The sequence below is a fragment of the Conger conger genome, chromosome 7 (assembly GCF_963514075.1).
Source record: "Conger conger chromosome 7, fConCon1.1, whole genome shotgun sequence".
Taxonomy (NCBI): Eukaryota; Metazoa; Chordata; class Actinopteri; order Anguilliformes; family Congridae; genus Conger; species Conger conger.
In genome coordinates, this window is record NC_083766.1 from 16,784,698 (window position 1) to 16,808,462 (window position 23,765).

Genomic DNA, 23,765 nt, shown 5'->3' on the forward strand with positions numbered 1-23,765 from the left:
TTGATTGAATATAAAACCGCCAATCAATTGTTCTTAGCTACTTTGCTCGCAAAATACGATTGGCTTCTGCACGCACGAAGGCGTGACGACTGCTTAACGGATTGCGACTGGATAATATGCAGGAAGTGAAAGTAATATAATTGAACCCGGAAATAATGCTCAATGTCACATGGAAACAGATACAGCTCACTTTTTTTAAAGCTAGAATATGAATTTAGTTCACGTAACAAGTTGCATATTGTGCAAATACACGTACGTATACTGGGTATAATCAATATATTTATACTTTAGCCAGTTAGCTCGTGTGGATATGCACCAAGTTAAGGTACAAGCAATCTGAATAAAATAACTAAACAGAATTTATCTCGTTTTACTGTGTGTTGTCCGTTTGCAACCACAATGAAACTGGTCAATATTCCCCTTATAAGAAATGTTACGGGGTCATTGTACGGTTCCGTTCTGCGACTCCAAAACTGTGATACAGAATACTTGAGGTTCTCGCAGCGACTCATGTGCACGTTTAGGGAAAATGCGCTGTACTACGTTACAACTCCTATATTCTACGTGAACGCCGCTCCCCACATTGGACACCTGTACTCCGCTTTGATTGCAGACTGCCTGTACAGGTACAAACTTATGCGTGGTTTCAGATCAAAATTCTCCACAGGTAAGTTGATTCAATATGAGAGAATTGCTTGTCATTGGAGAGTTGGACTCAATAAAACCCCAAACATGGTCTTTGCTCGTTACAGGTACCGATGAGCATGGACTAAAAATCCAGCAAGCAGCTGATGCTGCTGGGAAGGAACCACCGGTATTCTGTGCAGAGGTGTCGGGTAAATTCCAGCAACTGTTCCAAAGGTGCAATATCTCCTACACAGACTACATCAGAACCACAGAAGGCAGACATCGCCATGCTGTCGAGTATTTCTGGACTGTGCTTCTGAACAAGGGCTTCATCTACAAAGGTAGCTACGAAGGCTGGTATTCCACGCAGGACGAGAGCTTTCTCACGGCGTCACAGGTGGAAGATAGTATGGACTGTGAAGGGACAGCCATCAAAATATCAGCTGAAAGTGGTCATAAGGTATGCGTGTTGACAATATCCAACATACTGCTACCAATGCCAATGTCATTTAGTTGCTAAATTCTTAGTTTAGTTTACATAAACATCATTACATCCAGTGTTCAGTATGAAGGAAGTGAAGGAAAGTGAATGTGCTTGTCAAATAATTTTCTTATGTTGATAGTCTAAACCAACTGTACAGTACTCAAATTAGAATTTAAGTGCAGTCATTCATCTGACCTTTTTTTATTTGTAGGTGGAGTGGATGAAGGAGGATAATTACATGTTCCGCCTCTCTGCGTTTCGGTCACTTCTCCGGCAGTGGTTGGAGGAGAACCCCAAAGTAGTGCAGCCGCAACGCTTCCACCGCACGGTCCTGCAGTGGCTGCAGGACGACCTTCCCGACCTCTCTGTGTCCCGCCAGTGGAGCCGTCTCCAGTGGGGCATCCCTGTTCCTGGAGACTCGGAGCAGACCGTCTACGTGTGGCTGGATGCCTTGGTCAACTATTTGACCGTAGCAGGATATCCACAGGGCCACAGTGAGTGGTGGAGTGCTGCTCACCATGTGGTGGGCAAGGATATCCTTAAGTTTCATGCCATTTATTGGCCAGCGTTCCTCCTAGCAGCTGGGCTGCCCCTCCCACAGGCTATATATGTGCATTCCCATTGGACGGTTGAGGGGCAGAAGATGTCAAAGAGCCTAGGAAATGTAGTGGACCCTGTGGAGAGGTCAGATAGATTCACAGTAGATGGCATTAGGTACTTCCTCCTGAGGCAGGGGGTCCCAGACTCGGACTGTGACTATTATGATGATAAGCTTATGAAGCTGCTCAACAGTGAACTGGCTGGTTCTCTGGGTGGGCTTTTGAACCGTTGTACAGCCCCCTCCCTCAACCCGGCCCAGGTGTATCCCAGTTTCTGCAATACATGCTTCCCAAGAGAGCCAGCAGAGGGCAGCACAGAATCAAAAGCAACACAGGAGGACTACAAGATGCTGGAAGCTGTGTCCATCCTGCCAGCGGTGATGGAGCGGCATTTTGAGAATCTGCAGGTTTACAAAGCACTAGAGGCGATTGCAGGGTGTGTACGACAAACTAACGGTTTTGTTCAGAGACATGCCCCGTGGAAACTGGATCAAAGAGACCCTCAGGACCAGCGCTGGCTGGACACCATTCTGCACATATCTTTGGAGTGCCTGCGGATCTACGGCACCCTTCTGCAACCTGTGGTTCCGGAAACAGCCGAGAAGCTCCTCTCCAGACTGGGTGTGGGGCCAGAGGAGAGGAGCTGGGAGATGCTCAAGTTCCTGGCCCGCTACCATGGAAGGGAATGCCCCTTTGAGGGCCGACGGCTGGGTCCGGACTCGGGGGTGCTCTTCAGTAGGTTGGATAGGCCTGAGACTGACCAAGGCAAACTGAAAAGGTCTAAGAAAGACAAGTCACTCAAGCCACTATGAAATGCGTTTTGAAGTCCTGATTTGGGAATAGATTTGCATTTAAAAATGATATTGTACTGATATTGGTTATCAGCAATCTTACTCTCTGAATTTCAAGTCGGTGGCTGCTGGTCAAAGTTGACTGGCTCCACGGTTATTTTCTTTGTCCCCTCCTAAATAAAAAATGATCACGCTGGTCTCTTGCTTCTCCCTTGTTTCACTTTTCAATCAGATTGTATGAATTAAATTTTCAGATCAAGATGATTTAAACATACTTCAGACTCAATACATATAAAAACAGCTTCGACTTTTTAGAGAAAAAAACTAAACAAAAATATACTTTTTGTGCTTAAGCTGTTATTACATTAGTCTCAGTTTTAAGGCACTCCTGACCAAGGCAAGATTGCTCTGTGATTGCAATTTTTTGGTCAGTCAGTAAGTTCAACAGCAAGTATGGGCCATTGTCTCTCTACCCATAAGCTGTGGGGACAGAGTGGCAATTCTCAGTGGCATGAATGGTCCCCTCTTGTCCCACAGTGCTGTGTACCTTAGGAATTCTGGATTGGGGCATGGGTGACCAAACAAAGGAGCATCATCTGGGAATGAAAGACAGGAACACATTTCTCTGGGCATTGGAGATGTTTGCAAGCACAAGCTATTGAGTATTACAAAAGGCATTATAATGGACATATGTTTTGCACAAAAACTGCATTTCTTTTGCTAGTATACGACTGCAGGGAACCGAATGCATGCACCTGCAAAATATGAAATGACTTACTTGAGAGCTGCTGCTGAAGTGGTGAGACCAGGATGACAGCAACCCCTGCATGTGGAACAGGAACGTGCACACAAGCATGCACACCATAGAGTATATAATAAAACTCCGCCACACAGGGCTGCAGTTTCACTCATCCGCACATGCTCAATGAAGAGAACACAGGGTATAGTATGTGTCTTGGTAGATTAAATAATTTAAAGCGCTTGGGCAGTTGTCAAACGAGGGCGCAAAGATTTTATGTCCAAGCAAATTTTTGTAAATAAACACATCTATATCCTTGTCTGTGTGCTAGAGAGAAAAAAAATAGTACCTTGGGGAAAAAATATGTAGCATAGATTGAACATCAGTATATGGGCAGAAATTTGCTATCAAACATGAATGGAGGGAAAATATAGGTATCACTAGGGGGCGACCTCATATCGATTGCCGAAACTAACAGCTCGAAAGCTGGCCGCTTGATGCGCACATATATCAGGGTTGGTAGAGTTGTTCACTGCAGTAACTTCCTTGGAACTTTTCTGCTTGTTGTACAGTAGTTCTCACTGAGGTTCTCAGCTGAAACATCAAATGCCTGGTAACAGGCTGATGGAAAATTATGTAATTGAATGTCCCCTTCAGGCTATGCAGTTATCGATTTGAGGGTGGTTATTTTATAGGAATTTCAGAGCTTGTTTGCATGGCCCCATGAGACTGCATTGCAAATCCGAGTAGAGTGGTTCTTGGGGGTAGCAAAGCTCCCCAAAGAAAGATGAAATGATGATTATCATTACTGATGAGCATGGTGGACTTAATGATAATGGGTTTGAGTTGGAAAAAACAAGTTTGTCCTTCAACTAGTGCTTTTGTGTCCCTTTTTAATATGCTTTAGACAGTGATTGACAGCAATGTTTGCTTCTCTCTACCATATATGAAACCAAAGCTGCCCAAGCAGTGCACCAGGTCCTGATGTGCTTTACTGAATTAGAGAAGAGTGTGGGCCTAGCCCCTTGTGTAATTCAATGTGTACAGGAAGTATTCCCTTTAAACCTGTGGCTCTTCATAGTGAGTAATAGATTTATTTGTGTGTGTAATAGAATGAGAAGTTACTTGTGTGGGGAAAGAATCTAAATTAAAAAATGGCTTATCAAGAATTGGGTGCAACATGGTGTAAGATAAATGCCCTTTTGTGGTCTGGAAAGATGAAAAAGGTCAGTTGGCTGCTATGCTCAGAAATGCTGGAATATTTAGAAGGAACAGTGAGCACACAGTTCTGCTGGCACTGAGGAAATTCACATCTCATCCCTGTACCCTGAATTCTGGCACAGTCATATTTCTGCTCTGAAACAAAACACTAGTTTGCTGACACACTGCAAAACACACTGAACTTTCAGGATGCCATACCAGAAAAGTTCTTATTACATGCTGGTGCATGTGCCGCAGCCACCTGTTGCTGGAACTGCTGGTGGACTTGCTGTTGGGCATGCTGCTGAACCTGTTGTTGCTGTTATGCTGCTGAGATAGATGGGGGGACATGCCGGAATCAGTGCAGGTTAGGTTACATGCTGAATACTTAGTGGGTTCAATGAACCCATTGGTGGCCAAATCCAGTCCAGCCCTGGAAACTCAAGTTAGTGTGCAGTGCTGTGAAAAAGTATTTACCCCTTCCTGATTTCCTCTATTATTGCATATTTGTCACACTGAACCTTTTCATGAAATAAATTAAATAGCAATTTAAAAAAATGCATTTTGTGTTTTCTCGGGTTCCATTTGAAACCAGTGTGACAAATATGTAGTGATAGAGGAAATCAGGCAGGGGGAAAATACCTTTTACTGCACTTTACAGGAGAGACAATACCACCAGTGTGGGAAGGGTCCATTGCACCCCTGTGTGTGAGCCATAAGTGGCATATTCCTGATAAATGTTCTACAGACAAGAATTACGGAAGTAAGAAATTGTGACTGCAAGAAGCTTGCATTATCTGTCAATGGCTCTTAATAAATACTCTGTAAAGTAGGGACAGATCAATGATTAACATCTCATGCATTGGGGACTTCAGTGCTCCTTGCTACATAGTCAGACCTCTATGTAGTCATGACATACAGATGTGAGTCAGACCTGCTTTGAGTGCCCACCCTTGTAGTCCAGTCTCACCAGTTAGGCCTGCAATGCTGCATCTGTATTTGGCCATGGGTGTGATTGGGTACTACTGCTGCTCCATTCGCATCATGCCACTCCTGGAATTGCAGACAGACATTGTTGGTTTAGGCATGCGCTTACCCACGGAGAGATTAAGGTGGCAAGCAGTACAGAGTGTCCAACTGAGAACCATCTGGATTGAGAGGGTCAGGGAAAGGGGGACACACCCAGTGCACAAGAAACAGATTATTGAAGGTCAAGGGGTGTCCCTGCTGGCTGTACAAGTCCAGAAGGATCCCTTCTCCACAGCCATACCCATCACCCTACTGATGCATGCTGGCTGTGTTCCCTGGTCAGGAAATCAATCAGAAAATAAATACACTTGCATTCTTATAAGAACTCAATTTGAAATCTGCAGAAAAAAAATGTTTTCCTTTTGAAAATCACATTTTACTCAAGCATACCCCAAGATGGTCTTATGCTCCTGTTCAAAGCATAATCTGGTTAAAGGCGGTTTCAAAGAGACTCTCTAGAGCTTCTCCTGAGTGACGTCTTTGTTCTAAATACAAAGTGTGTGTGCACTATGAAGAAGGCCCTCTGTTTCTTTAGGTACCTCTACTTGTGGGAGTAGGAGCCCAAGTGCAGGCCCCTCTCCAGTGGCCTTATATATATGTCCCAGTGGGCAGCTTGGCAATCTGTTGGGTGACCAGTCAAACCCCCGCGTGTTCCGGTAAATTTCAGGCAAACAAATGCACACACCCACACATTGCTCAAAGGGTGGCAAAGCTCACAGCCACACTGATGGATAGTGGTGAGAAAATATTGTTTGAACAAAAAGAAAAAAAAGTCCTCTAGTCTATCCTTTATGAATCATACCTGTGGGTGTTGTGCAAATATAACTACAAAATAACAGCTGGCTTGCTGTGACATCTGACAGAGTTTAAGCAATCTGTCACAGTGTTATAGTTAGAAGTATTCCCTAAGCTGAAGTTGCTTTACATCAAATTCAAGCCACAACAAAAACATTTCTAGAAGTAAGTCTCATTAAGCTGAAGATATTATTTTCTTTATGAAAACCTCATTTGTTTTTTAATGCAAATGTTATGACGTGGCGTCAGTGGTCTTCTAGTGGTTTGACGTAGACACACAGAGGGTACACACCTCAGCACTAATCGCAGCTTGCAGGTGCTGTTGCCGTTAGAGACAAAACTGCCAGGCAGTGCTGACCCGTTCTCTGAGAGGTTACGTCTCAGACTTATTCTGGGCAAACTTCAGAAGCGCCTCAACACTGCCTTAGTTGGCAATGTTCTTCAGCAGGGAATTCAGCTGGGTGTAGTGTATGTACAGTTCCCTTAGGGCTCTATTCGATCCTAGTCTTAGTCTTGGCACAATCGCTTTCAGCTGCATCAAAATAGCAATTAGTCCACATTGCGCCTGACCACACCTCATCTTAAGACCAACCCACCCACAAATGGGCGTCAGTTCATTTGCTATTTAAACAGTTTGCCCACTGGATGGAAAAATGACAGCTACATTGGTCAGGAACTAGCAAGTTACTGTGCTCATAGAGTACTTGTATACTCTTTAGAAAATGTCGAATTATATAAGAAAGGACATGGCATGAATAAGTATGATCATATTGTTTTTGCTGCAGGCCCCACTGTGGTGGTTTTTCTGTGGTCCAAAGGGCTAGTCACTCACATTGTTTGTGCTCTGCTTGATGATGAGCTAAAGCTCCCGAGATGAGTACACAATATCCCTTATTTCTGAAAGGATAGTCTGGAGCAACAATCCTACTACATCAGCATGTTCTGGAGACTATAAATACTTGGCTGGACACCAGAACTGAACCTTTTTTGTCCGCTGAATTGACAGCAATTGTTAAGCAGTTTTTCCTGAGGATATGAATCTGGTCTGAAGCAGGGCCCCTTTCATTAAGATATTGCTGAGGTTCTCAGGAAGCCCCTCTGTTAAGTTCAGATGTGAAGCAGTTCAGCTGTCATTCTCTCTCTGCCTTCCAGGCTCCAGGCATTTATTTTAGCCCAGTCCAGTCAACACAAAGCACCACTTGAGTTAGATAAAAATACACAGAATTTAGAAAATAGGTAGTTCTTCCAGTTTTTGACTGCTGCTACCCACGGGCTATAAAACAGTTCCAGCTTCATTACTATGGACTGGAGCACTCATGTTCTTTCCACAGTGCATCTTGGTGCCAAATGGCGAACACGTATCTGGCCATCTACATGGTGTAAAAGAAAATGGGACTGATTGGATCAGACAAACTTCTTCCAATGTTCCAAGGTCCAGTTCGGACGCTTGCGTGCCCATTGTTGGTGCTTTTGACGGTGGACAGGGGTCTCTGACTGGTACGCAGCTGGGTACAATGCACTGTGTGTTGTGACACATTGCTCCCATAACCATTAATTTGTTTTGACATAAGCTGTTCTGTGCCATGGTAGTAGTCATTGAGGACTGCATGTATTTTAATTTTTACCAAGGAAATTTGGCATGTTGTAATCATTTGCATTTCTTTTGAAAAGCCATACTCTCAAACCTCTCTCATTGTAACCTGTGAACATAGCTTCCCAGAATCCAGCTTACACAGATATGTGCTGGGATGTGTGATCTGAATTTAATTAAAATTCACAAAAACACATTGTGAGGCCTTAAATATATGGGATTTTCTTGTTTTCAGCTTGTCACGGCTGCATGAAATATTTATCCTGGGAGTTCAGCAGGCAAACAGGTTTGTTACTTCCCTTTGTAATCTGACCCTGCAGGGAAAGAGATTATCCATATAATGGATATGGAAATATGCTAAAAATGATAAATGAGAGTAATTTTAAGTGGAAAAAAAGGGTTCTGGATTAAAAAATCTATACGGCAGAGACATTCCTCGCTTTCATGAGTGAACCAGATGTGTGTGCACGGCAGGAGAGCTGCAGTGGTAGCTTAGTGAGCAAAGGGCCAGCTGGAACTCTGCAGCCTGGTGGGATTTAAGTCGATGCTGACACTGCAGTATGTGGCTCTTGGTACTTTCCCATTGTTGTTTTACTGCTTACCTTTTTACCATACTCTAGTGACAAGAAGTTACACTCAACTTTTTCTGCTAGCTTCAAATGTTAAATATATTAAAAGCACAACAAAGATGGTAATTGTTGCAGACAGGTGGTTGTTTGTCCTCTCCTGCTGGTTGAATGGTCTTCAGCACATATTTGGCCTGTACATCCAGGCTGGCAGTCTCTATGGAGGTGGTGCATCTGCCATGCTTTTTGGAGCCGGTGTCATGCTCACCCACACTGTCCATCCCAGTGGGGGTAGGGAAACCACACATAAACATATAATTGCTGCATGATTACCCAGTAACCCAAGTTACATTCTGAATAAGTGCAATTAATTTTCATTTCAGATACGAGAAATCGGATTTGAATGGGGACATTGCCTCAGGAGGTAAGAGCAGTCGTCTGGCAGTCGAAGGGTTGCCGGTTCAATCCCGCCCTGGATGTGTCGAAGTGTCCCTGAGCAAGACACCTAACCCCCAATGATGAGCTGGTTGGTGCGTTGCATGGCAGCCAATCACTGTTGGTGTGGGAATGGGTGAATGAGAAACATCAATTGTACAGCGCTTTGCATAAAGGCGCTATTTAAATGCCAGTCATTTACCATTCATGAATGTGTGTCTATTACAATTTGTTTTATTTATAAATATCCAGACCATTGTTTAAATTGTAAATGCTATAGTGATAATGAGACCAAAGTAGATATAAATTGCTTGAGTAATGGCAAACTGAAATTGTGATTTTACTGAAAATGTAGTCAGCTATCAAAATATGACCAAGGAAACTTGATGAAAAGAATTACCCAGCATATACTCAGCCTGCAGCTCAACAAATACAGCACTGACTGCAGCCTTGGTCCAGCAGGTGGTGATCACAGACAAGCAGATTCCAACAGGGGTTTTTATCTGTGAGGACATGCAGACCTTGCCGAACAAAACACTGATGCAGGCAATTAAATAAAATACAAAACATTTTTTGCACATCTATAACTTATTTAAAAAAAAAACATTTGGCAAAAAACATAATCCAAGACTGCAATCTAGAATTAAGTTGCCCTTGCCATCTTCTGGGCAAATTGAAAAGAAGCATGGTTTTTTTTTGCACCTGCCATACATTTTGAGATGCACTGAAGGCATGATGCTAAATGAGTATAAAAAAAAAAAAGAAATGTCATGCATTGATTATGTACAGAGATGCGGTGATGACGATATAATTAAAATGGAATGTGCTATGTCGCCCTGTAAAGAGCCGATCACAGGGATTATCTTCCAGCTGCTGTCTAGACCGCGGTGGCAGCCTGTGAGTGAGCCCACGTCCAGCAGTGGATCACACAGGCGTTTGGCATGCATGCAGAAATGAAGAGTACATCGTGGACTGTCAGCTGCAAGGCAAGCCTGTTCTGCATTTGACCGACCCACACCAAAGAGCATTCTTAACCATTACAACACAGATTTTCAAACTGCTTTTGAACTTTTGGGTGATTGAAGAAAACCAGAAACCACCAGAATGTCCAGTCTGTTCAGAATCGCTGCCCAGATCAGTTCAGAATCGATGAAAACCCTCACACTGATGGGCAATGAGGATTTACGATGAAGGAAAGTGAGTTATGACAGGACAGTTGGAGAGCTGGACAAAATACAAGGGGAGAGAGTGAGGTGGCAACATTTCGTATAGTATAAAAAAGTAATGCGATGAACAGAATATCTATGCACTGCACATACATGGCTAATGAGGTATGGATGCCAAGTGAGGGTTGAAGCCAAAATTCCCACTTGGTTTTTAGGCGGGAGGGAGTGTTTCCCACTATTATTCTCTTTCCAAATTTGAATCCAACACACTGGACTGGTGCCCTTCCTCATTAAGCACTGATGTGCAGCACAGGAGCTATAATGTCAGCTACTGGTTTTGAGAGTAGGAGTGTCGCCCACTCGCATTCACATTGCACAGCAGGTTTTTGAAGTTGCAGTTTCTCTTGTTAGACGAACAGCAGAGGGCCTTGAGGAAACACAGTCACGCTAAGGGAGCGGCAGTACACAGTCAGGTCTGCATACAGAATGGCAGCATCTTTCACCCTGCCAAGTCACGTACAGAGGGAAAAACATACCTGGCATTGCCATATCAATTTTATATGTGGCAGTTAGAGTGGAGTGCTTCTCATCAACCAGGATTAGGGGGGAAAGGAGAGATGGGAGATAGTATCTGGTCAAAGAGGAAAACAAACAAACATCTTATGGCCAAAAGTTGTTGGTAGTTCCTGTAGGTAACTCTCCTCAAAATAACAAAAAGGTAATTAACTACTATAACCACAACACAAATTTTAATGTAGTTGAACTACCAAACTGCTGCAAAATTGAACTACTATTTTAACAACATTAATGTTAACTACATATTGTTAAACAACTCCCCAACAATGCAAAATGTAAGCGGGGCAATGACGTTTCATTCATACAGCCTAGTCTGAATTTCTTCAATACATTTTCTGCATCACCATCGTATAACAGGAAGGCAACTGTGCTCGTAACTCTGAGGATATGGGTTGGATTCCCAGATGGGCACTGCTGTTGTATCCTGGAGCAAGGTGTTTACCTTCAATTGCTCCAGTATATCACCAGCTGTATAAATGGACTGTAATACAAGCATGATGGTTTTGTAAATAACTGTTTGAGAGCATCTGCTAAGTGCCTAAATGTAATGTCATGAATATATGAACCATGGGTAAGAGCACCCAGGGCTTGCTAACAGCCACTAGCTCTGTTTACACAAGGCAGTGCCAGGTGTGGGGAGCAAGGGTGGATACAGCTAGAAAATGCTTTTCATTTTCCCTGCAGGTGAGTCTAGAAAGCCAGCAGAGGAGTCAACCAGAATGAGTGAAAGTTTATTCAAACTAAAGAGGTTTATTGGCAGTTGTGATTCATTGTTTTTTTACCTTGGCAGACCATTTATTTTCAGATGAGCTGCCTTTATTTAACAGGATATCAAGTGGTCTTTCTTCCTCAGGATTTAAATGATTTGTTGTACATCTTTTTATTTACTGTTATGTAAATATGAGTTCATTAGTTTGTTTATTTAGAAATGAATGCTGTTGTCCTATGCAACAGCCATCATTTATCATTCATGAGTAAGCAATAAGGGTAGTGCAAGGTAATTTGGCACCTGTCCACTGGTCCCAACAGTCCACACATATGTCCATACACCACATGCAGATAGAACCACATGTACTAACTATGAATGGGCATGATGAACATCTGGTCCCGCAGCATGTTCAAATCTGATGGGTTGATGTTTCTGTAGATAGAGTTTCTCCCCTTGGATTCATCTTTGAACAAAATCTGACAAATCAAATTACAGCTAAAATGCAATTAGCCGGTGTGGCGCTTAGTGATCGACAATGCTTCTCACATGAATATCTTGCAGAGCTTGAGGTGACTGCAAAGGGTGTAATGCTTGCACTGATTGGCCAAGTTGCAGTGCTCTGAGTAACAGTCCACTAGGTTTGCACCATTTGTCCAGAGCGGCGTCAAATTACTGCATGCCTTGGGCTTCTTCTAACCACACGGTTTGGATGTTTGGCACCACACAACTTGGACGTCTCTCAACCACATGTTTTGGATGTCTCCAACCACACACTTTGGATGTCTGGTTAGAATTCTCTGCCCCCTATTTGAGCATTCATCAGGATATCCCAGAAATAATACATGGTTCCTTTGCTCTTGATCAGAGTTTTCATGTGAGTTTTCTTCCAGAAACATGGCATTGAGAAACATTCTGTTGCACTGCAGACATGGACAATGTACAGAAAGATACAGACAAGATAACCTTTGCTGTAGGGAAGGATTCTGACTTACTCCTCTTCATCCTCTGTCCTTTCTCTCACCCTGCTGTGGTCAGAAACACAAAGTTCAATGACACTGCACTGTCCAACTGCAGCTCATTTACAAACAGCACTCAACATCTAAACTAATATCTAACAATGTTTCAATAATTAGCTAAGTATTAGCATCTGCTCTATCAGGAATAGGAAGTAACAGCCTGAACCAGACAACTTGCCCTGGCAAGAGATTTTGCCATGCAATGGGAAACAAAACCCAATTCAAGTAATAAAACACAATGTGATTACAGAAGCCGCCTGTTCAGAATAGGCAATGCATTGTTGAAATGTCTGAATGATTCAATTTAAGTACAGTTTGCCATATCTCTGACTGCGGAAAAGGTCAGATACCAGATGAACAGAAGAATCAGGAATCTACAGCAACATTAATCAGATGAACATAAAAATAGTTAAATCAGGCCTGGCTCAGAAAAAGAATGATGTTCTTAACACATTTATATATTATATATTTGAACATAAAGTTCAAACTATAAATGTCAAGACACTCATCTGAAAGCCATCATTCAGTAACATTTGCCCTACAACACAGTTATTCAAATATTTCAAATAGTAATGAAAAATGATGATAAGGGGTGACAACTTTAACCATTAGGAGGCTGGACATACTGTAGTGTCTGGGGGCTGTTCCGGCTGAATTGGCCAGACGCTCCCTGCATGCTTTGTGCACCGGACACTTTACTGGGTATGAAGACTAGTTAAATGAATAAATGTTAGTTAAACAGTGTAACTGTTGTCTGTACAAACATGAGCTAGAAAAATCACGTATTACTGCCTTAAAAATGTTTGTAGTGTGTTTCACCGTGGGTGAGCTCCGGGGGCGATTGAGAGGCTTTTGATCCGATTGCCATTGAAATGTAATAAAATGGCCAACTGAACTTTCAACTTGATGAACACCCCTGCCGAGCCCTAGTGGACGTGGCCCCCTATCTCCATCATCCAGCCTGGTATACTCCCCCGACACTATGGGCATGCTTTCACCTGGCTGGACCACCTCCACGGTGGGCCTGAGGACAGTGAGTGGGCAGAGATGAAGGGACAGAAGCTGCTGTACATCGGGGTGGGTGGCGAGCAAACCCACCATGACTTCTGGCTGGCCAACATCCAAGACGCCTGCATCATAGGACTGGACCTGTTTGCCCGTTGGGGGGCACGGCGGAATATCCTTGGTTCTCCGACAAGACCTTTCTCAAGGAACATCCTGTGGTCCTCCTACAAGGCCTTTCTCAAGGAACATCCTGTGGTTCTCCTACAAAGCCTTTCTCAAGGAACATCCTGTGGTCCTCCTACAAGGCCTTTCTCAAGGGACATCCTGTGGTCCTCCTACAAGACCTTTCTCAAGGTCACTCAGCGCCGGCGCCACCATCGACCACACCTGCTACTGGGGGCAACTGGAGTGCAGCACCAACACCGTTGGGGACGACAGGCCCCTCGGGTGGGGGCAACGTACCGTCCAGGGGCTGTTCCAACTGAATTGGCCAGAAGCTTCTAGCATGCTTTGCACACTCTACCGGATATGTGAGAGACTATTACTAATTAAACAAATAGTTAAACAAATAAATGTTAAACAGCATAACTGTTGCCTGTACAAACAAACTGACCTAAAAGAATCGTGTATTGCTGTATTGTTTGTGTTATGTCCCATCGTGGGTGAGTTTGGGGAGTGGTTGAGGGGCTTTCAATCTGATTGCCATGGAAATGCAGTACAATGGAGCCTGACCTCCATGTTGTGAGTCTCTCTAATAAAGCTTGACTGAGTTTCAACTTCACACTGTGTCAGTCCTTCATCATGGAACCTTGCCACGTTACAATGAGGAATAAATGTAAGTAGAAACAATTTCAAAACATTTGTCCACTTAAATTGAAATTCCCATTTCAAGTTAAGCTAGCCAAGTTAGCTAGCCAAGTTAGCTACGTTATTTTGCTTTGCCTTACATTTTGCCTTACATACCACGTACATACATGTAACTTACAGCATTTGTTTGGAGGATTCATCAAGCTGACCTGGGCTACTCTTGTTTAGCTTGAATGTTCAGCTAGCATTTGAGCTCTGATTGCTGGGATATGTTGCTGGGATGTTGGTGTTTGCTAACTAACTAAACTGGGCATATGTACAAGTTACAGTACATTACACAGTACACATTATAGTATTTCTTAGGGGGATTAATCTAGCCATGAAAAATTACTTGTGTTCCCTGCCCTGGGCATGCTGTGGATTCAAAGGGCTCGCTAGCTAGGTCTTGAAATAGCTAGTCATTAGCTGGTTGACCAGTTCAGACGGATCTGGTCTGATGGTGTGTTTTGACTCACTGGCACTACATGGTCGCAATGTCCCTGTTTGAATGTTTAGCATTTAGAGTGGCCGACTGCTAGGATTATGTCGCTGGGATGTCAGTGTTAGCTTACATCCGCAGATGAAATTACCTGCTACCAGCTGTTTTAGGAAATGGAGTGCATGATTACTATATATATTTATATTTAGGTGTATATATGATATATTTAGGTGTATGTACCAAGGTGTGTTATGCCTTTTGAATAATGTCATTTGTTCCTGTTCTAACATTTCACTTTGTTTGTTCATTATATTTGACATTGCAGTGGTGAACAGCTTCATCTTTCGCAAAGAGCTGGCTCTGGAGAAACTGCACACTCTCCTGACCCAGAAGACATTCAGGGAGGTCCTCTGCGCTAGCTAATGTGGGTAACACACAGCAGGGAAGATGAGGAGGTGGCAACAGTGTCCCTCTCTGTAGTGTGGCTGACTGCATCTGTTTCACAGAGTAGCATGACAAACACTGTGAAGGACTGAGCATGCAGCCCATTGTTGTAAATCATTTTTACCATTTTAGAGTGGAGGCTTTTCACCATTCACTGTTAATTTCTTATGCCTCCTAAAGTCCAACCCATTGTCCACAGTGTAGGAGGTGGTAACAGCATGTTATCTTCTTGCAGGTTGATATTATAGTGGCATTATTTTTTGTTAATACTTATTGTGATGTGTAACTGAGTTTACATAATTTCTGTCTTTATTTATAATCTCCCAATTTGAAACAGGCGTCACACACTGTTCACCATTACTCAATCACCGTCATTCTCAATTAAGAATAGTTTAAAAACGCTCAAAATTCATAAAACGTCTTCATTTCTAACTCGAAATTGAATCGTTATCATATTGTGATTTAAAAAAAAAAATGTAGGCTAAATTTTGTTGAGGTTCCCACATCTCCTTGACATTTTCAAACTTCCTATACATCTTTTTGGCTCAGTTGAGGACTCTACGTAGGAATATTCTCATACGGAAAGCAATTGTACATAAAAATAGGTTAAGTAAGGGGAAAGCAACGTTTTGCCTTTGTGGCACACTTTTGTTCAAAAGAAAATACCCGTAAGTGAAACTAAATGTAGAAGTGTGACGAAAGAGGCGTTAACTTGACAGGGGACTTTCCAAAGATCAACCCAGTGTGTAGCTGGATACGGAAAGGATTTGGTTTCGCCGCACTAAACTGTACTCTAGGGGTAGATTGTCAAGTTCTGGTGTTCAGAAATAACATTTTGTTTTGCTGCATGTCAACAATAATGTTTAAAAGTGAATAATGACTTCAGAAAGTGAAAGTCATACTTATAATCAGTTGAAAGAAAACATCTTACTCCTAGCGAACAAGCAAGACAAGCTAAGAAAATGGAATGTTTTCGTTTTGATCTTGAGTCTCATTCTTGGAGCGGAAGTGATAATAACAGCATTCCTTCTGTACGATTTGTCTGAAGAAATAAACCAGGTAAATATTATTTTGAATTGATAGGCTACAGTTAATGAATATTATAGGAAATTAACTTGATCTAACCCTAAAGTCTTCTATAGAGCTGTAACTCCGCATATGTATACCGCATTGTCAAAACATTACATTGTCATTCACACAGGCTCAAGAGGACGCCAGAGTTGGCGAATACCCGTTCCACTGCCTGGACCAGCTTGTTGATCCTGAATATCAGGAGAGGACTTCGCTCAACACTCAGGGTCTTGCAAGTTGCGACTTATGGATTAATGAATTAAGGAAGAGTGCACACAAGGTAGGGCTGCGGGGTAGGGCTAACATTGAGACTGTTACAGAAACGATCTTTTGTTCTGCATTGTTACCATACAGATGGGTGACAATGGTATGGGAAAGACATCATTAAACCGGGTTTCAAATTGTGGTCGAAGTGCACATTTGATGACCGCGTTGGTCGTGCATTAGTGCGATATGTAAGAAAAAACAAGAGCAGCTCTTCCTCAGGTGACTGCAGGACATGATCGGACTATCAGCAAGAACTACATAGAGAGGGATATAATGGTAGGGTTGCAGTGAGTGCATAAACCCTTCATAACAATGAAGACAGCATATGATTCACAAACCACTCAGTGACCTATGGTCACCAGGTCTTAACCCAATTGAACACCTATGGGAGATTGTGGACCAATTTGTTAGACAGTGCTCTCTCTCCATCACCATCATCAAAACACCAAATGAGGGAATATACTTTTGAAGAATGCTGTTCCATCTCTCCAGTAGATATCCAGAGACTTGTAGAATCTATGCCAAGGCCCAGTGGCGCTGAACTGGCAGCTTGTGGTGGCACCTTACCAAGACACTTTAAGTTGGTTTTTCCTTTAATATTTCACCTGTCTGTATGTATAACATTGTAATTCTGACAAATTTTACTTTGATTTCAGCAACTTCTGTCTGACATCAGGAATGCCCTGTACATGCAGCTAACAGGTAATTACAGAGCGATGTATTCAGACATTTAAACATTAAACCAACTGTTTTACACATCTGGTGTGTATCGAAGCATATCACAGGCAAAATTCAAATGGAAATGCAATACTTAAAATGGCAATGTAACACTCAAATTTAATCTCAAAATTATAATTCATCAAGTGTCAGTATTTCATTTAAAGAGATTCACAGGCTTTATGAGTAGCATTATTAAATTGATAATGCACAGATGTGGCGGCACAGGTGTGGAGGTGCTCGCCACTGCCCCGCGACTCAAAGGCTAGCTTGAGAAGCTCGCCTCATCATTTTGACGGGGGGTCTGACACCAATGAGCCAAACAATGATAGGCCCACCCCTTGCTATGCAAGCCTTTGAGGATTTCTGAAAGCCGTTTAAATACTTTAAGAACCAAAATGTCTTCACCCACTACAATACTGAAGCCAGAACATTGGCTGCTATGCGGGATGCAGATAAGCACGGCCTGTGTTGCATCTGTCGTGATCTCCTGAGAGCAGATGCGCGCTGCTGAAGTGTGGAAAACTCCCTTTTCAGGCTCACAGTGGTGCAGGCATACAATACGACTGCATGTGTGGCATGCATTGATAACACTCTCTTATATCCTGATGCTTGTCCTAAACACTGTAATATAGGAGGGTGCTAATGTTAATGTTGACCCCCTCCATCATGAAACTAGCTGTGACCTCATTGCTGACTGTCGGTCCCATGACAAGAAACTGAGGCAGACCGTTGCCCAACCTGGTGCAGACCCGCTGCCAGGTTCTGTTGGCTGTCTCGCTTGCCAGAAGTGTGCAAAACCAGCCTGCAGAACCTCCCGCTGACTGTCGGTCAGGTCTTCTGCCCCGCAGCTGCAGTGACTCTCGAAAGACGGGCTCAGGAAGTCGAGTCAACACAGCACCATCAGAGTGCCAGAGTCACTAGCCCCATGACGGGAATACAGACACTTCCTAAGTTTTGACTACTTGGGCCAAAGTTATCATTTTGCAGTTCTGCCTCACTGGCACCCTGTGTGTTTACCAGGGGCATGGAAGCTGCCCTGTCTCATGTCCAGTCCTCAGGAGTGAAAGCGTTGCCATCGCTTAATAACTGGCTAAATAATGGTCTGTCACAAGAACAGGCAACATGGAACACTCATCTCCGAATGAGTCTGGGTTTGATGGTGAACACTTAATGCAAAGATGCGAGGCACCGTTTCCCTTTTTACATTTGGATAAGCATGTTAACTTTGCCACCTTTATCATGTAGCATGTTTGATAATGACATTTCAAATGCCTGGTTAGAAAGTAAAAACCCATATTGGTCTAAATTAGATAAATTTGATTTAAATTACAATTTTGATTATTGGATAATCATACAAAACATTTCCATGCAGTTTGAGAATTACATTTTACTTTTCCAAACTGCATTATCATTTGAATAATGCTACTCATAAAACAAGTAAATCCCTGTTTAAATGAAATATCAATACCAGTACATGCAACGGCAAATGTAAATAGCATTATCGAATTAGAATTTTGAGATGAAATGTACTTAAGTGGTGCAGCGGGTAGCACTGCTGCCTCACAGCAAGGAGGTCCTGGGTTCGAATCCCCGTCGGCCGGGGCCTCTCTGTGCGGAGTTTGCATGTTCTCCCCGTGTCTGCGTGGGTTTCCTTCGGGTACTCCGGTTTCCTCCCACAGTCCAAAGACATGCAGGTTAGGCTGATTGGAGAGTCTAAATTGCCCGTAGGTATGAGTGTGTGAGTGAATGGTGTGTGTGCCCTGCGATGGACTGGCGACCTGTCCAGGGTGTATTCCTGCCTTTCGCCCAATGTATGCTGGGATAGGCTCCAGCCCCCCTGCGACCCTGATTAGGATAAGCGGGTTCTGATAATGGATGGATGGATGGATGGATGGATGTACTTAAGTGGGGAAAGTTAAATTCAAATGTAGAATTTTATGTATTGTATTTTAATTTTGCCTGCAATATGCCTCCATGGTGTGTTGACAATTGGCAGTCTGCATTGTTAACACTTATATTTACACTTTCCCACAACAGCCAGCAACATAACACTATCTCGATCCAAGAAGCCTGTCATTCACATGGGTGCAGAGCAGGAACCGAGGCAGTTTCCTAACTGGCTGAAAAATGGTAAGAAAATATGGAGGCCTCTCACATTTAAAACAACTTGACAAAACAAGATTTAAATGTGTTGACAGGTATGATACAATTGAATTTATTATCACACTTTTATTTGAATTAGATGGGGAGAACAACATCAGAAGAACAATGGATAATCTTCGCTGGAACAACATTAATGGATTAGCTGTTCAGCATGGAATGATGGGATACAGTCCAGATGGAGAGATTGTGGTACATCAGGAGGGACTTTACTTTGTCTATTCTCAGGTTTACTTCCAACTGCTTCCTTCAGTCCAAGAAAAACGTTCACAGCCTTTCCTGCAGTATATTTACAGGAAGACTGAATCCTACCAGGAGCCTATCCTGCTCTCGAAAGCAGTTATGACAAAGTGCTGGGACACATCACCTGATTTGCAACTGTTCTCTAGCCACCAGGGGGCACTCTTTCACCTGGAACAGGGAGACAAGCTGTACCTCCAAGTAACCGACATTCAAACTGTGCGGTTGCAAGAGGATTCTACTTTCTTTGGAGCTTTTATGATAAACTAAATGGAGATTGTTGTTTTCAGAAGTAACTGTTATCATTATGTCAAATGAATTAATATAATTCTAATATTCCTCAAATAACTAGACTATCAACAATCCATCAATGCCTATAAGAAGGCATTGACATAAACTGAAGGAGATATTACTCACCAAATACATTTGACTTCTGGCTGTTATTTGTAAATAAGGTATACAGTTTCAGTAATTACAAATCTGCTGTATGTTTTTTTTCTTCTTCTTTTTCTCAAGAAATAAAATAAACATGATAGGTGGGTGGTGTACACCAGCTTAAGCAGGACTGCCTCATTGAGCTGTTAGTAGAATGAGGTATGAGAAATCAGGATGGAAATTAAAACTACAGGGCCGCAGATCTCCAGGAGCAGGGTCGGGTAAACTGGAGCTACAGCATTGATCCATGGAGTGTTCCAAGTACCACAATCAGGTCCTATGCTAGTGCCAGTACACGTATGTTTTTTTTTTTTTTTTCATTTTTTTGTATTTTTATATGAATGTGTGTGCACTGTGAAATTACAAATAAAGAAAAAATCACGTCATGGATGAATTTATTACGCTCAATGCCACATCTTTAAAATGTATCTTAATAAGAGAGGTAACCCTGGTGTAAAATCCAGCTAAAACCAGCTTGAAATACCAACTACCAGCAGTTTCAGAACATAGTTTGAGCTGGTCAAACCATATTGAGTATGGAACTGGTCAACCAGCTAGCAGCTGTTTCTTTCAGCAGGGTACTGATATGACACTTGGTCATGTACTTAAGAACTCACTCGCATCAGCTGCCACTTTCAGAAATGATACATGAGCTACATGAGTTCTGTTCCCTGGATTATAAAGGAAGCCTTGAGATTTGAGGTTTGCCTTTGCCATGTTTTGAGGGGCAGCTGACAGGTGCTTGCTCTCCTGTGGCATTATGAACTCAAAGCTCTTGGCTTACAGACTTAGTGATGATGCTTGAAGCAGAGGCTGGGGCAGAGGTCAGGAAAGAGAGGGTATCAATGTATTTTGGCAGGATCCTTCCAAAAGTCAGTTTGGAGACTCCTCAAATCTTCCCTATGTTTTACCAAGTTATGGGCTGGCAAGGCATAGCACAATAAATACCTAATAAAGTGCTCACTGAGTGTATATGTTGTGCTTAGCAAACAACAAATCAGGTGGTATCACCCGACAGTAGTTTTTCTTTTGAGGTGTGACATTCTTGGAATGGCAAAAAATTAAAGTTATGAGTTACCCCAATTGCAAAATAAATGAGATTTGGAATTGAATAAACTACACATCAGCGGGAACATTTTACAGTTCAGTCATGGGAATGACTCAGACAGTGTGCACTGTCAGGGTGAATAGATGAAACGCCCAACCACTCCAAATGCTCTCCAATGAAGGAGGGTTTTAAACGGCTCCTATCGTGTAAAAGCTATAATTCAAAAATTGATTATTAAATGCATTGTTTTATAAAGGATTTTGACATACTGCAATTTTTATCTATTATATAGCCTCCTGAAGATACTGGAAAATGAAAGGTTGCTGAATAATAACCATGGCCTCAGTATACATATATCCAGAACATTTGAGATATATTTTCAGGTGGGAAAAATCCCTAAAACCTGGATGTTTATGATTTACTGATGCAATGTAGGAGGCTAGTTTACAGATTATTTTCTAACAAATGTATAATTTTATATAAGTATAACAATCATCATGGCTGTTTTAAGTAATCTCTAAAGAATAGTATTGTTTTTACATTTGGCTCTCAATCCGCTTTCTGGAACGTTGGCACTGTTATTTGCTTGTGTACACGAGAGAAGTGAGAATTTGTTTAAAATATGACAATTTCCCAATCCAGCAGTTCTAACAACTAACACCCTCATTTAATGTTCAGCATTCAGCATACAGAATTCAATGCATTAAGCTAAAACACCTCACTTGTTCAGCATCCAATATATATTTGATTCAATTTGTTTATCATGAAAGATAAGCAATTATCAGTTAAATTGGCACGTTTGTAGATAGTGGTGTGTAAAAATGTGGGCGCCCCTGGTCAAAAAGCCTTTTACCATAAATATCTATGTGAACAGAAGTAAACCTGGCAAATGGCAAAAACAAAGTTAAACATGACGACCTTCAAATTTTAAAGCAAGATTACTTTTTATTTTCATTTTCAGGTGGCAAAGGTGGCAAAGTTCATTTTCAGTTTCAAAATAATAAAAAAAGGAAAAAGGCCCTGTGAAAAAGTTTGGGAGCTCTGCTTCCTGTAGCCAGCTAAGAGTATCTCGCTTTTGGAATTTCCTTCCATTCTTCATGGCAGAACACCTCTAGCTCATATGTCGGCCTCCTTTGCATATTTGAGATCGCTCCACAGATTTTCAACAATATTCATGTCTGGGGACAGTGGTGACCATTCAAAAACCTTCATCTGTCTTTCCTGGAGGTAATTCATGGTTGATTTCATGGTATGCTTTGGATCATTGTCTTGCTGGAATACCCAACCTCTCATAAATGTCAATGTCTGGACTGACCTTCAATCATTAGCCCCTACAATTTCTTGATATTTGGAAGAATCCACTCTTCCTTCCACTTGCACAATAGCCAAAAGTTGGCACACAGCCCCAAAGCATAATGGACCCACATCCATGCTTAACAGTAGGCAAGGTGTTCTTCTCTACAAAGGCTTCACAATTTTTTCTCCAAACTTACCTTCTTTGGTGTTGACCAAAATGTTCCATTTTGGTTTTGTCTGTCCAAAGCACATTGTTCCAAAAGGCTTCTCAATGTTTTCTTTTGCATACTTCAGACACATAATTTTCTGTTGATGTCTTTCTGGCTCTTCCAGATTTTGTGCCTTGCCTTCAACTGTTCCATTTATCTTCCATTTTCTAAAAATATTTCTGACGTTGGAAAAAGGTCATTTGAAATGTTGAGTTTTTGTAGCCATCTCCTTCTTGGTGGAAATGAACCTGGGGCTGGACCTTGGACATCTTCTAAAAAAGTAACAGGGCCCTTTTTCTTTTTAATATGTTTAAAGCAGAACTTTACTTCTGCTTTTAACAAGAGAGGTGGTAATTATAGGTACTGATTATTATGCCCAGCCAGTAATGCAATCTGCATCATAAATGTGTAAGGAAACAGTCGCAGCACAAAAACATGTCCTGTATTGGGGCTCTGTTGGGGTCAAAGATAAGGATACATTAACAATCACTTCACTAAGACTTCTATTTATACAGTAACATGAATTAAATGCCTTCATTCACAATTTTCCAGTCGGAAACCCCAATAAAAAGGGCCAGAAACAATATATGGCATGCTTACACGACAAGATTACAAGGTGCTAAGAAATGGGTATGGAGCTACTTTGAGAGGGAACCACAAGAAAACTTGTAATGGGAGAAGGCCACGTCTGAAACTGTACTCAAAATACATTTTCTACCAATTAATCAAAACATTATCACCACCTGCCTAATATGCTGTTGGTCCTCCGCGTGCCCCCAAAAGAGCTCTGACCCACCGAGGCATGGACTCTACAAGACCTTTGAAGGGGCTCTATGGTATTTGGCACTAAGACGTTAGCAGCAGATCTTTTAAGTCCCATAAGTTGTGAGGTGGAGCCGCCATGGATTGGGCTTGTTCCAGCACATCCCACAGATGCTCGATCCGATTGAGATCTGTGGAATTCGGGGGCCTTGAACTCCTCCTCAAATTATTCCTGAACAATTTGTGCAGTGTGCCACTGGCAGGGCGCATTATCCTGCTGAAAGAGGCCACTGCCATCATGGAATACTGTTGCCATCGGACAAGGCAACCTTCTCCAATTGCACCATGCCCATTGTAGGTACTTTTGACAGGACAGGGGTTAGCATGGGTACTCTGACAGGTCTGCGGTTACCCAGCAACATACACACAACAAGGTGGATGCATTGTGTGTTGACACATTCCTCCCAGAACCATCATTCATTTTCCGTGATTGGTTCCAC

At 42.3% G+C, this 23,765-nt stretch overlaps 2 protein-coding genes across 2 annotated transcripts; both read left to right on the forward strand.

Annotated features, from left to right (window-relative positions):
- The first annotated feature begins 160 nt into the window (after positions 1 to 160).
- mars2 (methionyl-tRNA synthetase 2, mitochondrial) lies at positions 161 to 2,690 on the forward strand. The gene is made up of 3 exons (XM_061249869.1): positions 161 to 667; positions 753 to 1,087; positions 1,323 to 2,690. Exons 1-3 carry the CDS (start codon positions 400 to 402, stop codon positions 2,520 to 2,522), a joined length of 1,803 nt encoding a protein of 600 aa, XP_061105853.1. The 5' UTR covers positions 161 to 399; the 3' UTR covers positions 2,523 to 2,690.
- A 13,122-nt stretch (positions 2,691 to 15,812) lies between these two features.
- tnfsf10l4 (tumor necrosis factor (ligand) superfamily, member 10 like 4) lies at positions 15,813 to 20,340 on the forward strand. The gene is made up of 5 exons (XM_061249271.1): positions 15,813 to 16,116; positions 16,259 to 16,408; positions 17,052 to 17,097; positions 19,153 to 19,245; positions 19,358 to 20,340. Exons 1-5 carry the CDS (start codon positions 15,934 to 15,936, stop codon positions 19,783 to 19,785), a joined length of 900 nt encoding a protein of 299 aa, XP_061105255.1. The 5' UTR covers positions 15,813 to 15,933; the 3' UTR covers positions 19,786 to 20,340.
- Positions 20,341 to 23,765: the final 3,425 nt, after the last annotated feature.

Coding starts and splice junctions, on each gene's coding strand:
- mars2 (XM_061249869.1), top strand. CDS start 400: ATGAAACTGGTCAATATTCCCCTTATAAGAAATGTTACGGGGTCATTG. Junction 668..752: donor CAGATCAAAATTCTCCACAG/GTAAGTTGATTC, acceptor TGCTCGTTACAG/GTACCGATGAGCATGGACTA. Junction 1,088..1,322: donor CAGCTGAAAGTGGTCATAAG/GTATGCGTGTTG, acceptor TTTTATTTGTAG/GTGGAGTGGATGAAGGAGGA.
- tnfsf10l4 (XM_061249271.1), top strand. CDS start 15,934: ATGACTTCAGAAAGTGAAAGTCATACTTATAATCAGTTGAAAGAAAAC. Junction 16,409..17,051: donor TAAGGAAGAGTGCACACAAG/GTAGGGCTGCGG, acceptor CTTTGATTTCAG/CAACTTCTGTCTGACATCAG. Junction 17,098..19,152: donor CCTGTACATGCAGCTAACAG/GTAATTACAGAG, acceptor TTCCCACAACAG/CCAGCAACATAACACTATCT.